At 34.6% G+C, this 12,500-nt stretch overlaps 1 protein-coding gene across 1 annotated transcript in view; it reads left to right on the top strand.

Moving 5' to 3' along the window:
* Positions 1–1,443, top strand: part of LOC125043470 — a 4,423-nt gene extending 2,980 nt beyond the window's left edge. Inside the window, exons 7-9 of the mRNA XM_047639560.1 lie at positions 311–559; positions 970–1,088; positions 1,267–1,443. Coding sequence (XP_047495516.1) covers positions 311–559; positions 970–1,088; positions 1,267–1,443 — 545 coding nt within the window. The remainder of the gene's footprint in view (positions 1–310; positions 560–969; positions 1,089–1,266) is intronic.
* The last annotated feature ends 11,057 nt before the right edge of the window (positions 1,444–12,500 follow it).

The following is a 12,500-nucleotide window of genomic DNA, read 5'->3' as shown; positions in this document are numbered from 1 at the left end:
TATATATATGCATATATATATGTATATATATATATATATAAATAATACATATGTGATTATTAATTTATCATTATCATCATCATTATTATTATTATCAATATTATCCATCATTATCATCATATTATATTATCATCATCACTATTATTATTATTATTATAACCATTATTCATGTACGTTTTATTATCATCACTGTTATCATTATTATAATCATTATTCATTTACTGATTCGCATTACCCACTGAAACATTCTCCTCCAGCCATGCACCGGTGAATGCAAAATAAATTAAAACCGCGGTTTTGTGTTCTCCAGCATGCACGCCGCTGAGGAAGTGCTCGAAGGCGGACGGTCGCTGCACCAAAGAGAAATGCTCGGCCGACGAAGAAGAAATCGCGAGCGGGTGTTCGGGGTCCGGCTGCAGGTGTTGCGCGCCCAAGCCACCGCCCTGCGTCACGAAGGACAAGTGCAAGAAGTATGGCGGCACGTGCGTGAAGCCTGCCGACTGCAAGCACTCCGACGCCACGTCCAAGGGCTGCAGCAAAGGATGCGTGTGCTGCCAAGGTGAGGAATTTCGTGCAGGAGGAGATATATATATATATATATATATATATATATATATATATATATATATAGAGAGAGAGAGAGAGAGAGAGAGAGAGAGAGAGAGAGAGAGAGAGAGAATTGCGATACATCACTCACTGGTCTGGTGTAAGATCAAAACCCAGCCCAAGGAGATCCACTGTGCAAAACCACCAAGGAAGACAAAAGCTGACACCAGCATGAACAGGGAGCCAGACAAAGCCGAGCTGCTTTGTCTGTGAAGAGTCTGGAAGACGCCCTGCATACCAGGCCACCAGAGAGAGATACGAGGCGGAGGTGGGATCATCTGAGAAACTTGGTCCATGCTTTCTGGCCTTGACTTGAAGCAGAATGAGACCCATGGGACAGATGTCACAGAATTTAACACTGAGAGCCTGAAGGAAAGCACACGGGATTGTTAGGATACAAGCAGCTGCCAACACAGTCAACTGCAAACTCTCAGAACAGCAAGGAGCAAAGTAAAGCAAACAGCATAAAGATGTGCAGACAAGTAATTAATTCAGCTTTGTGACAGAATTCAGTTGGCAGTGGACACAGAAAACATCAGGGGCATTTATAATGGAATCAAGAATGCCGTCGGTCCATCGCAAAGCAAAGCAGCTCTGCTGAAGGCATTTACTGGCGGAAGCATCACAGATAAAAGTAAGTCCGTGTAAAAATGGGTAAAGTCTTACTCGGGGTTGTACGGCAAAGAGAACACCATCTCCAACACCATATCTGTCATGAATGAGCTGGACGGGTTGTCAGACCTGAAGGAGCATAGCAAATCTAAAGATACCTTACCCACAGAGAAAGCACCAGGACTAGATAGAATCCAACCAGGAGTTAATGGGACCACTCCTTGACCACCTCTGTGCCTTCTCTCAGTGCTGGGAGGAAGTTACAGTTCCCAAAGACATGTGTGACTGTAACAGTATCACCCTGTACAAAACTGTACTGTCGCAATGACCTGTATAACTATTGAGGATTACCCTTTTCTTTTTTTTATTTTTTTTGCGCATGTAGTTCTGGACAGACTCCAGTAGTTAGCTGAAGGAATATATCCCAAATCACAATGTACAGTAGTTTCAGTCCAGAGTGTTTCACAATTGACCTGATATTTGGACTTCGTGAGCTATGATAACCTCTTGAAAATTCCTGAAAGAATTGGATGTCCTTCTAAGTATCTTCGATGTTCTTAACAACTTGTCTAGACTGTCAGAGATATACTGTTCGTAGATGACACCGCCCCGATAGTTCACTTGCAAGAGCATTTCGAATATCTTACTAAGAAATTCACTCAAGCCTGCTACGACTTCACCGTGACATTCAACCAAAAGAAGAAAACTATTTCATGTCAGGAAATCGAGAGATCGCCACTTATTAGATGTGGTGAAAAACTTCACAGTCACTCACACACACTCGCGAGTGTGTGCGAGTGTATGCGAGTGTGTTTGTGTGTGTGTGTGTGTGTGTGTGTGTGTGTGTGTGTGTGTGTGTGTGTGTGTGTGTGTGTGTGTGTGTGTGTGTGTGTGTGTGTGTGTGAATATATAGAAATCAGATTTATAGATATATAAATATATATCTATCTCTATCTATCCATCTATATATATATGTATATACACATGTATATATATATACATATATATACACAACTATATATATGTGTACATATTATAAATATATTTATATATATGTAGATATATTATAAATATTCACACACACACACACACACACACACACACACACACACACACACACACACACACACACATATAACATATGAATTTCAATCCCAACACTAACACCAAATATAAGAATTTTTAACACTGACACTAATGAATTTATTCCTCTCCTGAGTGTGCCGAAGATACAACGGACATAAAATCAGTTTTAACCAATTTCTTGTATTCTTTAATATAATAATAAAACGCAGGTGGCATAATACAAGTGGTTTAAAATTAATAATGATAAATATCAGAAAATTCTTTTGCTATGTCTACTAATTATAACTTCATATGCATTACACGCCCTGGTATTTCCGTTATTTACTAGGACGAATAAGTCATCAGTCCTCCCCTTCATATTTTCCTACACTATATTCTGTTCTTCCTTTCACAATTCATTACTTAATACAATCGGAATTGTTACCTTCGAGAATTCCCGTTGTTGTATCCTTGGGGGAAAAAAAAACCCCACACACACAAAAATAACAAATCTTATGAATGGTGAACGGTTATGAATAGCTGCTTAGTCCTCCTCCCCCCTATTGCATTGTGATCTTTTCAGACATCTTTTCAGTTATAACCAGTGCACCTTTTGAATGCCAGATCAATATCGATCTTGAGATATATATATGTATGTATATATATACGTACATATTTACATATATATACATATATATATATATATATATATATATATATATATATATGTGCGTGTGTGTGTATAATATATATACACACATACATATACATACATTCATACCTGCAAATGTATATATATATAAATATATATATATATATAGACACACATATATATGTGTGTGTGCGTCAATACACACATACACACAAGTATGTACAGTATGTACTAAATTTGCTATATCAATGTGCCTTCAAATTAAGAAAAAGTGACATTTCGCTGGTGTTTGGCAACTATAATTAATGCACCTTTTACATGTCGATCAAAATCGATTCCTACATATATATATATGTATATAAGTATATATATGTATGTGTATATCTATACAAATATATAGACATGTATATGTATGTATATACATACATACATACACAAATATATTTAAGTAAATATATTTATACATTTATATATATATATATATCATATATACAGATGTATATACACACAGATATATATATATATATATATATATATATATATATATATATGTATATATATACATATATACATGTATGTAAGTAAAGAAGTGTGTATGTATGTATATATACATATATATGTATATATGTGTCGATATATATGTATATATTTAAGTATATATATGTGCATATATGTACATAATATAGATAGCTACACATATAAATGCATATATATATATATATATATATATATATATATATATATGTATATAAGTATATATATATTTATATAATATATATAATGTACAGATATACATTTTATATATATGCACATGTATACATACATATATATAAATATATATTTATATATAAACATATATATAAATATATATATTTATATATACATATATATAAATATATTTATTTATATATATTCAAACACACACACATATACACATATTTATGTGCACCACATAGAAATGCCAACCGCACCGAAATGTTTATTGCAGTAATTATCTGTAAATGGTTGGTTTCTAGAAGTGTTCACAATTCAGTGGAGGGAGGAGGGAGTAGACAGATATTCACAACCGTCATTCTCTTCTCACATCCAGGTGTCAACTTCCAGATATCAAAGATTTTGTTTTGTTTTTCATCATTTGACTTAGAATTGAGTCTGATAAATTTAGTGGAGCATATTTTATTTTGTATAGGAAAACATTGTCCTTTATAGGTCTTGCATAATCTATTTTCTGTAGATCTAATGCTAATCATAACATATAAACCAATAGAATATTATGATGGATGATGCACTAAATGTATAAAGTTTTTGCTCTAAATAATTGAGTAAATTATAGTAATTATCTGTAAATGATTGGTTTGTTGAAGATTTCACAATTCAGTTGTGGGGAGGGGAGTAGGCAGATATTCATAACCGTTTTTCAGACGTGAATTACCATAAATGTTAGATGCATATGCACTGAACTGTGATAACCAAGACGGGTTTCTGCTCTTCTCCCTCACCCAGAGAGAGAAAGGTTGAGGAAAATAAGGCAACGCCAACAGACCATGTTTGCCTGCTAACCGTTGTTGTTAGGAAATATCTATTTATTTATTTATCTTTTGCCCGTGGATACAGCAACGGAAATAGTCAAAGGAGACAATGCCGATTGTGTCAAGGAATGGATTGGGAAAGGAACAATAGATCAAAGTAAAGTATAGGAAAGGAAAATCGTGAAAGAATTAAAGGATTGATTACTTAATTCTTCCAAGTAAAATTAACAGGAAATTTCAGGAAATTGGGGGTGAGAGTTTCGATCCTGTATCTCTTTTATTTTTATTATATTTCTGATTTTTACTGATTTATAATTAGGCATAGGGAGGGTGTACAGTCAAAGTCAACTGTGGACTTAAACATGTTTTAGTAAAAGAACATTCCTGTCATTTTCACACACACACACACACACACACACACACACACACACACACACACACGCACGTGTGAATGACACATACATATATGTGTGCATTTATATATATATATATATATTCATATATATATACAGAGAGGTATGTATATATGTGAACGAATGTGTGTGTGCACATACATATACGTACATACTTACACACATACATACATATATATGTATATATATACATATATACACACACACACACATGTGTGTGTATGTATGTTTATGTTTGTGTGTGTAGCATATACGATTATATATACATATATATATATTATATATAATATATATGTATGATATACATGTATATATATATACTAATTTACACACACACACAGAGAAACAGATACTTGCAAAATGAAGCGTATTTATATGGTCTGTGTTACAATCATCTCTTTAGCACCACCTTGCAAAGTGAAGCGTCCATGCAAGAAGGAACATGGATACTGCACAACAGGATATTGCAAGGGGTCAGAAGTTGAAATACCAAAGGGCTGCAAAGGGTACGGCTGCCGATGCTGTGCTAATTCAGGTAAGTTGCCGTTATTGAAATACAAAGCTTTCAGTCTTACAGCGCTGTCTTCATGGGTCAAAATTGGCACGGCAATCAGTGTCAGGGTTGGAGTAATTACTGTTAAAAAATACAATTATAAGTACTGTTAATTAAGTAATCAAAAATGGAATTACATCTGGAAATATATTTTTTTTACAAGGGAATTACGATTACTGCAAAATAAATTGTTACAATTAAAGTTTCCCAAACTGAAACAATGGTCTTTTGTGTCAGGGACTTTGTGCATTGTTGATCCTTTGTGAGCCACCTCCAATTCTTCCAGCATTTCAGTGATGTATTTCAGCACTTAATCCTTCTGCTCTTGTGATAAAAGTCAATCCAGTTTGAATTTAAATGTTCAGGACAGCTCATAGACTGCAGATGTATTTCTCATGAAACCTAACTTTGAGTGCTTTTTGTGTGTCCATGCATCATGCATTAACTCAGATTCACAATGTGCCTCGAAAGAAAGTCCTCTTGATGTTGTATGTCAGATAGGATTTCCAGACAATGCTTAGTTGGTTCGCAGCTGTACTTGTTTTAACCATCCGTATTTTAATTATTATTATTTTTTTCAGTGGAGACCTTTTCGTTTCCTAGATATGTAAAGCTCTCGGTATGGGTCAGAAGTTCACCTTATATGGTGGATATGAATCATATTCCATATCCATATATGGACATGTAGGCGGTAAATGTTATTTTGCCGGCATTCTTGTAGAGACCACCCTTAGCCACATTCTCAACACTTTAAAGGTTTGGTGGTCTCTGTGACGGTGTCATTTATTAGGGCTAGATCGTCTGCATAGTCTGTGATCTTGAAAAAATAGGATGTTCTCCTTGGAGATCACCTACTTCGAAGTCAAAGAGGCTGGTATTCCATAGGCTAATAGGATGTTCTCCATTTCACCTTTTTATACTAATCTGAAAGTTTTCGTAAGATTTACAAACTGTAAAAAAGTTCTCACACCTATTATAGGTGAGTTCTAGATGCCTCTCAACAACTGAGTCTCCATTCTTGGGAAAAGCAATATGCATACTTCTGTCTATTACCTATTCTACCTTAATGTGTCTGTGTTCGCGTATGTACTGTACACAGATATCTACACTTACAGAAAGCAGCGTACATATATATTTTTTACGTTGAATGACCATTTTACCTTTAGCTTGCAAAATAAAATGTACAAATCTGTTGTGTTTGTGTTAAAATCGTCTTTAGCGCCTTTAGCGCCTTGTATTGCACACAGATATCCATACTTACAGAAAGGAACATACATATATAATTTTTATGTAGGAATGATCGATTTAACTTTAGCTTGCCAAATAAAATGTACTAATGTGCTTGTGTTAAAATCGTCTTCAGACCCACCTTGCAAAGTGAAGCGTCCATGCAAGAAGGAACATGGATACTGCACAACAGGATATTGCAAGAGCTCAGAAGTTGAAATAGCTAAGGGCTGCAAAGGGGACGGCTGCCGATGCTGTGCTGACAAAGGTAAGTTGCCCTTATTAATGTATAAATCCATCAGTATCACACTGCTGTCTTCATGGGTCAAAATATATATATTTATACACATACATATACAATATATGTATGTATATATATACACATATTGATACACACACATATAAATGTGTGTGTGTTTGTGTGTGTGTATGTATAAAGATATATATATATAGATACATAAATGTACATATCTATGCATATACATACACACATATATAGAAATATAGATATAGATACAGTTAGATATAGTATTTATATACGTATATATATGTGCACAAACACACCCGCTGGACGGCTTATGCTCAAAGTCCTCATCCATTCCACCTGTCAACACACTCGCCACTCGAGCATATAACATTTGCTTAAACTGGACATTCTACCCATATTTCAGAATTGTTTTCACAGGAAAGAACCACCCAAAACCTTTTCAAATCTGATGATACAATTCCACTTGAATTAATATCAAACATTGTCTACAAATATCCATGTGATAGTTGTAAAGCAACGTACATCTGAAAAGACGCATCTCACAAATATGTCTCAGTCTTGACAATCACTTCATACCACCAGCAGCTCCTCTTCATGGAAAGCATACTTACAGCCCAGACACAAGCCGATAGTTAGCAACAAGGAAAGATCAACTCCACTCATATGTTTAGAAACGTAAACCACTAATCGTATTAAACTGTTTCGTTCTGTTCTGTTTTACATTTATGAATTTCCCTTTTAGCGGTATCTGTTCTTCTGTATTGCACACATATGAGTGGAGTTGATCTTTCCTTGTTGCTAACTAGTGGCTTATGGATATCTTTGTGTAATACAGAAGAACAGATACCGCTAAAAGGGAAATTCATAAATGTAAAACAGAACAGAACGAAACAGTTTAATACGGTCAGTGGTATACGTTTCGAAACATATGAGTGGAGTTGGTCTTTCCTTGTTGCTAACTATCGGCTTGTGTCTGGGCTGTAAGTATGCTTTCCATGAAGAGGAGCTGCTGGTGGTATGAAGTGATTGCCAAGACTGAGACATATTTGTGAGATGCGTCTTTTCAGATGTACGTTGCTTTACAACTATCATACTTACAGAAAGAAACACATATACCAATATATAATATTTACGTTGGAATGATCGTTTTAACTTTAGCTTGCCAATTAAAATGTACTAATGGGCTTGTGTTAAAATCAGGTTTAGAGCCACCTTGCAAAATGAAGCGTCCATGCAAGAAGGGACATGGATACTGCACAACAGGATATTGCAAGGGTTCAGAAGTTGAAATAGCTAAGGGCTGCAAAGGGGACGGCTGTCGATGCTGTGCTGACAAACGTAAGTGTGTCTGTGTATGTATAGAGAGATAGATATACATATCTTTATATATCTATACATGCATACATACATACGTATACGTATATGCACAAACACACACGCTGGACGGCTTATGCTCAAAGTCCTCGTCCATCCTACCTGTCAAAACACTCGCCACTCGAGCTCAAACTGGACATTCTACCCATATTTCAGAATTATTTTCACAGGAAAGAACCACCCAAATTCTTTTCAAATTTAATGATACAATTCCACTTGAATTAAGATGAAACATTAATCAACAATCACTTCATACCACCAGCAGCTCCTCTCCATGGAAAGCGTACTTACAGCCCAAACACAAGGAACAAGGAAATATTAACTCCACTCATATGTTGCGAAACGTAAACCACTAACCGTATTAAATTGTTTCGTTCTGTTCTGTTTTACATTTATTAATTCCCCCTTTAACAGTATCTGTTCTTCTGTATTGCACACAGATATCCATACTTACAAAAAGAAACATACATATATTAATATATAATATTTACGTTGGAATGATAATTTAACTTTAGCTTGCCAAATGAAATGTACTAATGTGCTTGTGTTAAAATCGTCTTCAGACCCACCTTGCAAAGTGAAGCGTCCATGCAAGAAGGAACATGGATACTGCACAACAGAATATTGCAAGGGCTCAGAAGTTGAAATAGCCAAGGGCTGCAAAGGGGACGGCTGCCGATGCTGTGCGGACAAACGTAAGTTGCCTTATTAATGTATAAAGCCATCAGTATCACACTGCTGTTTTCATGGGTCAATATATATATATATATATATATATATATATATATATACATATACATACATATATGCATATATATACATACATATACATATGTATGTATGTATATATACGCATATTAATATGTACATATATATGTATATATATACATATATATGTGTATATATACATACATATATATATATATATATATGTGTGTGTGTGTGTGTGTATGTATGTATAAAGAGTTAGATATAGATACATAAATGTACATCTATATAATCTATACATGCATACATACACATATATATAGAAATATAGATATAGGTAGGTAACTAGGGTATTTATATACGTATTTGTATATGGTGTGGTAGCTAAGATAGTGTTAAGTGGTTTACATGCCTTCTCGCTTGTAGCTGCCACCGCTGGCTAGCCTGGTGCGAAAAGGGAGCAGCTATGCATAAGACTCCCCTACCAGCTCATAGCCTCTCCATCATCAAGACTTATACAGTGCACACTGGACGGCTTATGCTCAAAGTCCTCATCCATCCCACCTGTCAACACACTCGCCACTCGAGCTTATAACATTTGCTCAAATTGGACATTCTACCCATATTTCAGAATTATTTTCACAGGAAAGAACCACCCAAAACCTTTTCAAATCTGATGATACAATTCCACTTGAATTAAGATCAAACATTGTCTTCAAATATCCGTGAGCTAGTTGTAAAGCAAAGTACATCTGAAAAGACGCATCTCACAAAAATGTCTCAGTCTTGGCAAGCACTCCATACCACCAGCAGCTCCTCTTCATGGAAAGCATACTTACAGCCCAGACATAAGCCAATAGTTAGCAACAAGGAAAGATCAACTCCACACATGTTTCGAAACGTATACCACTGACCGTATTAAACTGTTTCGTTCTGTTCTGTTTTACATTTATGAATTTCCCTTTTAGCGGTATCTGTTCTTCTGTATTGCACACAGATATCCATACGTACAGAAAGAAACACATATACCAATATATATTTACGTTGGAATGATCTTTTAACTTTAGCTTGCCAATTAAAATGTACTAATGAGCTTGTGTTAAAATCATCTTTAGAGCCACCTTGCAAAGTGAAACGTCCATGCAAGAAGGAAAATGGATACTGCACAACAGGATATTGCAAGGGTTCAGAAGTTGAAATAGCCAAGGGCTGCAAAGGGTACGGTTGCCGATGCTGTGCTGACAAAAGTAAGTTGCTTTATTATGTATAAAGCCATCAGTATCACACTGCTGTCTTCATGGGTCAATATATGTATATATATATATATATATATATATATACACACACACATACACACATACATACATATCTGTATATACACATACATATACATATATATATGCATATATACACATATTAATACATATATGTATATATATATATTCGTTCTGTTTTACATTTATGAATTTCCCTTTTAGCGGTATCTGTCCTTCTGTATTGCACAAAGATATACATACTTACAGAAATAAACATACGTATATAATTTTTATGTTGGAATGATCGATTTAACTTTAGCTTGCCAAATGAAATGTACTAATGTGCTTGTGTTAAAATCAGCTTTAGAGCCACCTTGCAAAGTGAAGCGTCCATGCAAGAAGGAAAATGGATACTGCACAACAGGATATTGCAAGAGCTCAGAGGTTGAAATAGCTAAGGGCTGCAAAGGGGACGGCTGCCGATGCTGTGCGGACAAACGTAAGTTGCTTTATTATGTATAAAGCCATCAGTATCACACTGCTGTCTTCATGGGTAAAAAAAAAATATATATATATATAAATATATATATATAAACACACATGTATGTCTATATGTACACATAAATATACATATATATGTATGTATATATACAAAATAATACATATATGTGTGTATGTATGTATGTATAGAGAGAAATATAGATACATACATAAATATACATATCTATATATATCTATGCATGCATACATACACATATATATTGAAATATATATATATATATATATTTATATAGGTAGATAGATAAAGTACTTATATCCGTATATGTATATGCACAAATACACACGCTGGACGGACGTATGCTCAAAGTCCTCATCCATCCCACCTGTCAACACACTGGCCACTCGAGCATATAACATTTGCTCAAATTGGACATTCTACCCATATTCAGAAATATTTTCACAACAGAGAACCATCCGAAACCTTTTCAAATCTAACAATACAATTCCATTTGAATTAAGATCATTGTCTCCGTGAGCTAGTTGTAAGGCAACGTGCATCGGAAAAGACGCATCTCACAAAAATCATCTTGGCAAGCACTCCATATCATGGAAAGCATACTTACAGCCCATATACAAGCCGATAGTTAGCAACAAGTAAAGATCAACTCCACTCATATGTTCTTCTGTATTGCCCACATATATCTATACTTACAGAAAGAAACACATATACCAATATATATTTACGTTGGAATGATCGTTTGAACTTTAGCTTGCCAAATAAAATGTACTAATGTACATGTTAAAATCATCTTTAGAGCCACCTTGCAAAATGAAGCGACCATGCAAGAAGGAAAATGGATACTGCACAACAGAATATTGCAAGGGCTCAGAAGTTGAAATAGCCAAGGGCTGCAAAGGGGACGGCTGCCGATGCTGTGCGGACAAACGTAAGTTGCCTTATTAATGTATAAAGCCATTAGTATCACAATGCTGGTCAAAATATATACATGTATACAAATGTATATATACATATATATGTAGTGCCCTCTCTGAGAACCACTCAAATATTTTATCCAGATGGGCACTATCTGTTATTTCCAAGGTGTGGTTTCCCCAATATTTACCTTTAGAACCCACACCATAAAAGATGAAGAATCATACAGGGTATTTTGATCTAATTTCAATCTTAGAGGTAACTGAGAGAAGGGGTAATATCAAAACACTTAATAAGCTTACAAATTTTAGTTGACATTATGAATCATAAATCATTACACTTTTACAATAATATAAACATACATTTACCAAAATGTCCAGCTACTCCAACTTGTCACTAGTTGGTCTTCTCAGCTATCTTCTTTTTTTTCTCATCCATCTCCTGGGCTCCCAAAAGACATTTTATTTCATTCTTGTGCACAGCACCAGGGACAAATAAATCCAATCTTCAGCAAAACCATAAAAAAACTAAAAACATAAACTAAAAAATAAACTAAAAATTAAACAAAAAATAAACCCATTCCTAGAAAAGAAACAATATTCTAGTTTAGGAATGATAAAACAATATAAAGTTATAAATCTAAACAAGTCATTTCTTAAAAGAACAAAATATATCTTGCAAACAAACAAATTACGTATAGCATTTATGTTATTATACATGATCTGAGTAATTGTATGCACATTCTAGTAAATTTTGACTAAACATCATCTTAATAGTATACAATTATAAATGTTAAGAACAA

This window comes from Penaeus chinensis, chromosome 34 (genome assembly GCF_019202785.1).
Source record: "Penaeus chinensis breed Huanghai No. 1 chromosome 34, ASM1920278v2, whole genome shotgun sequence".
NCBI lineage: Eukaryota > Metazoa > Arthropoda > Malacostraca > Decapoda > Penaeidae > Penaeus > Penaeus chinensis.
The sequence above is the reverse complement of the archived record's forward strand: the minus strand, read 5'-3'. Positions and strand labels throughout refer to the sequence as shown.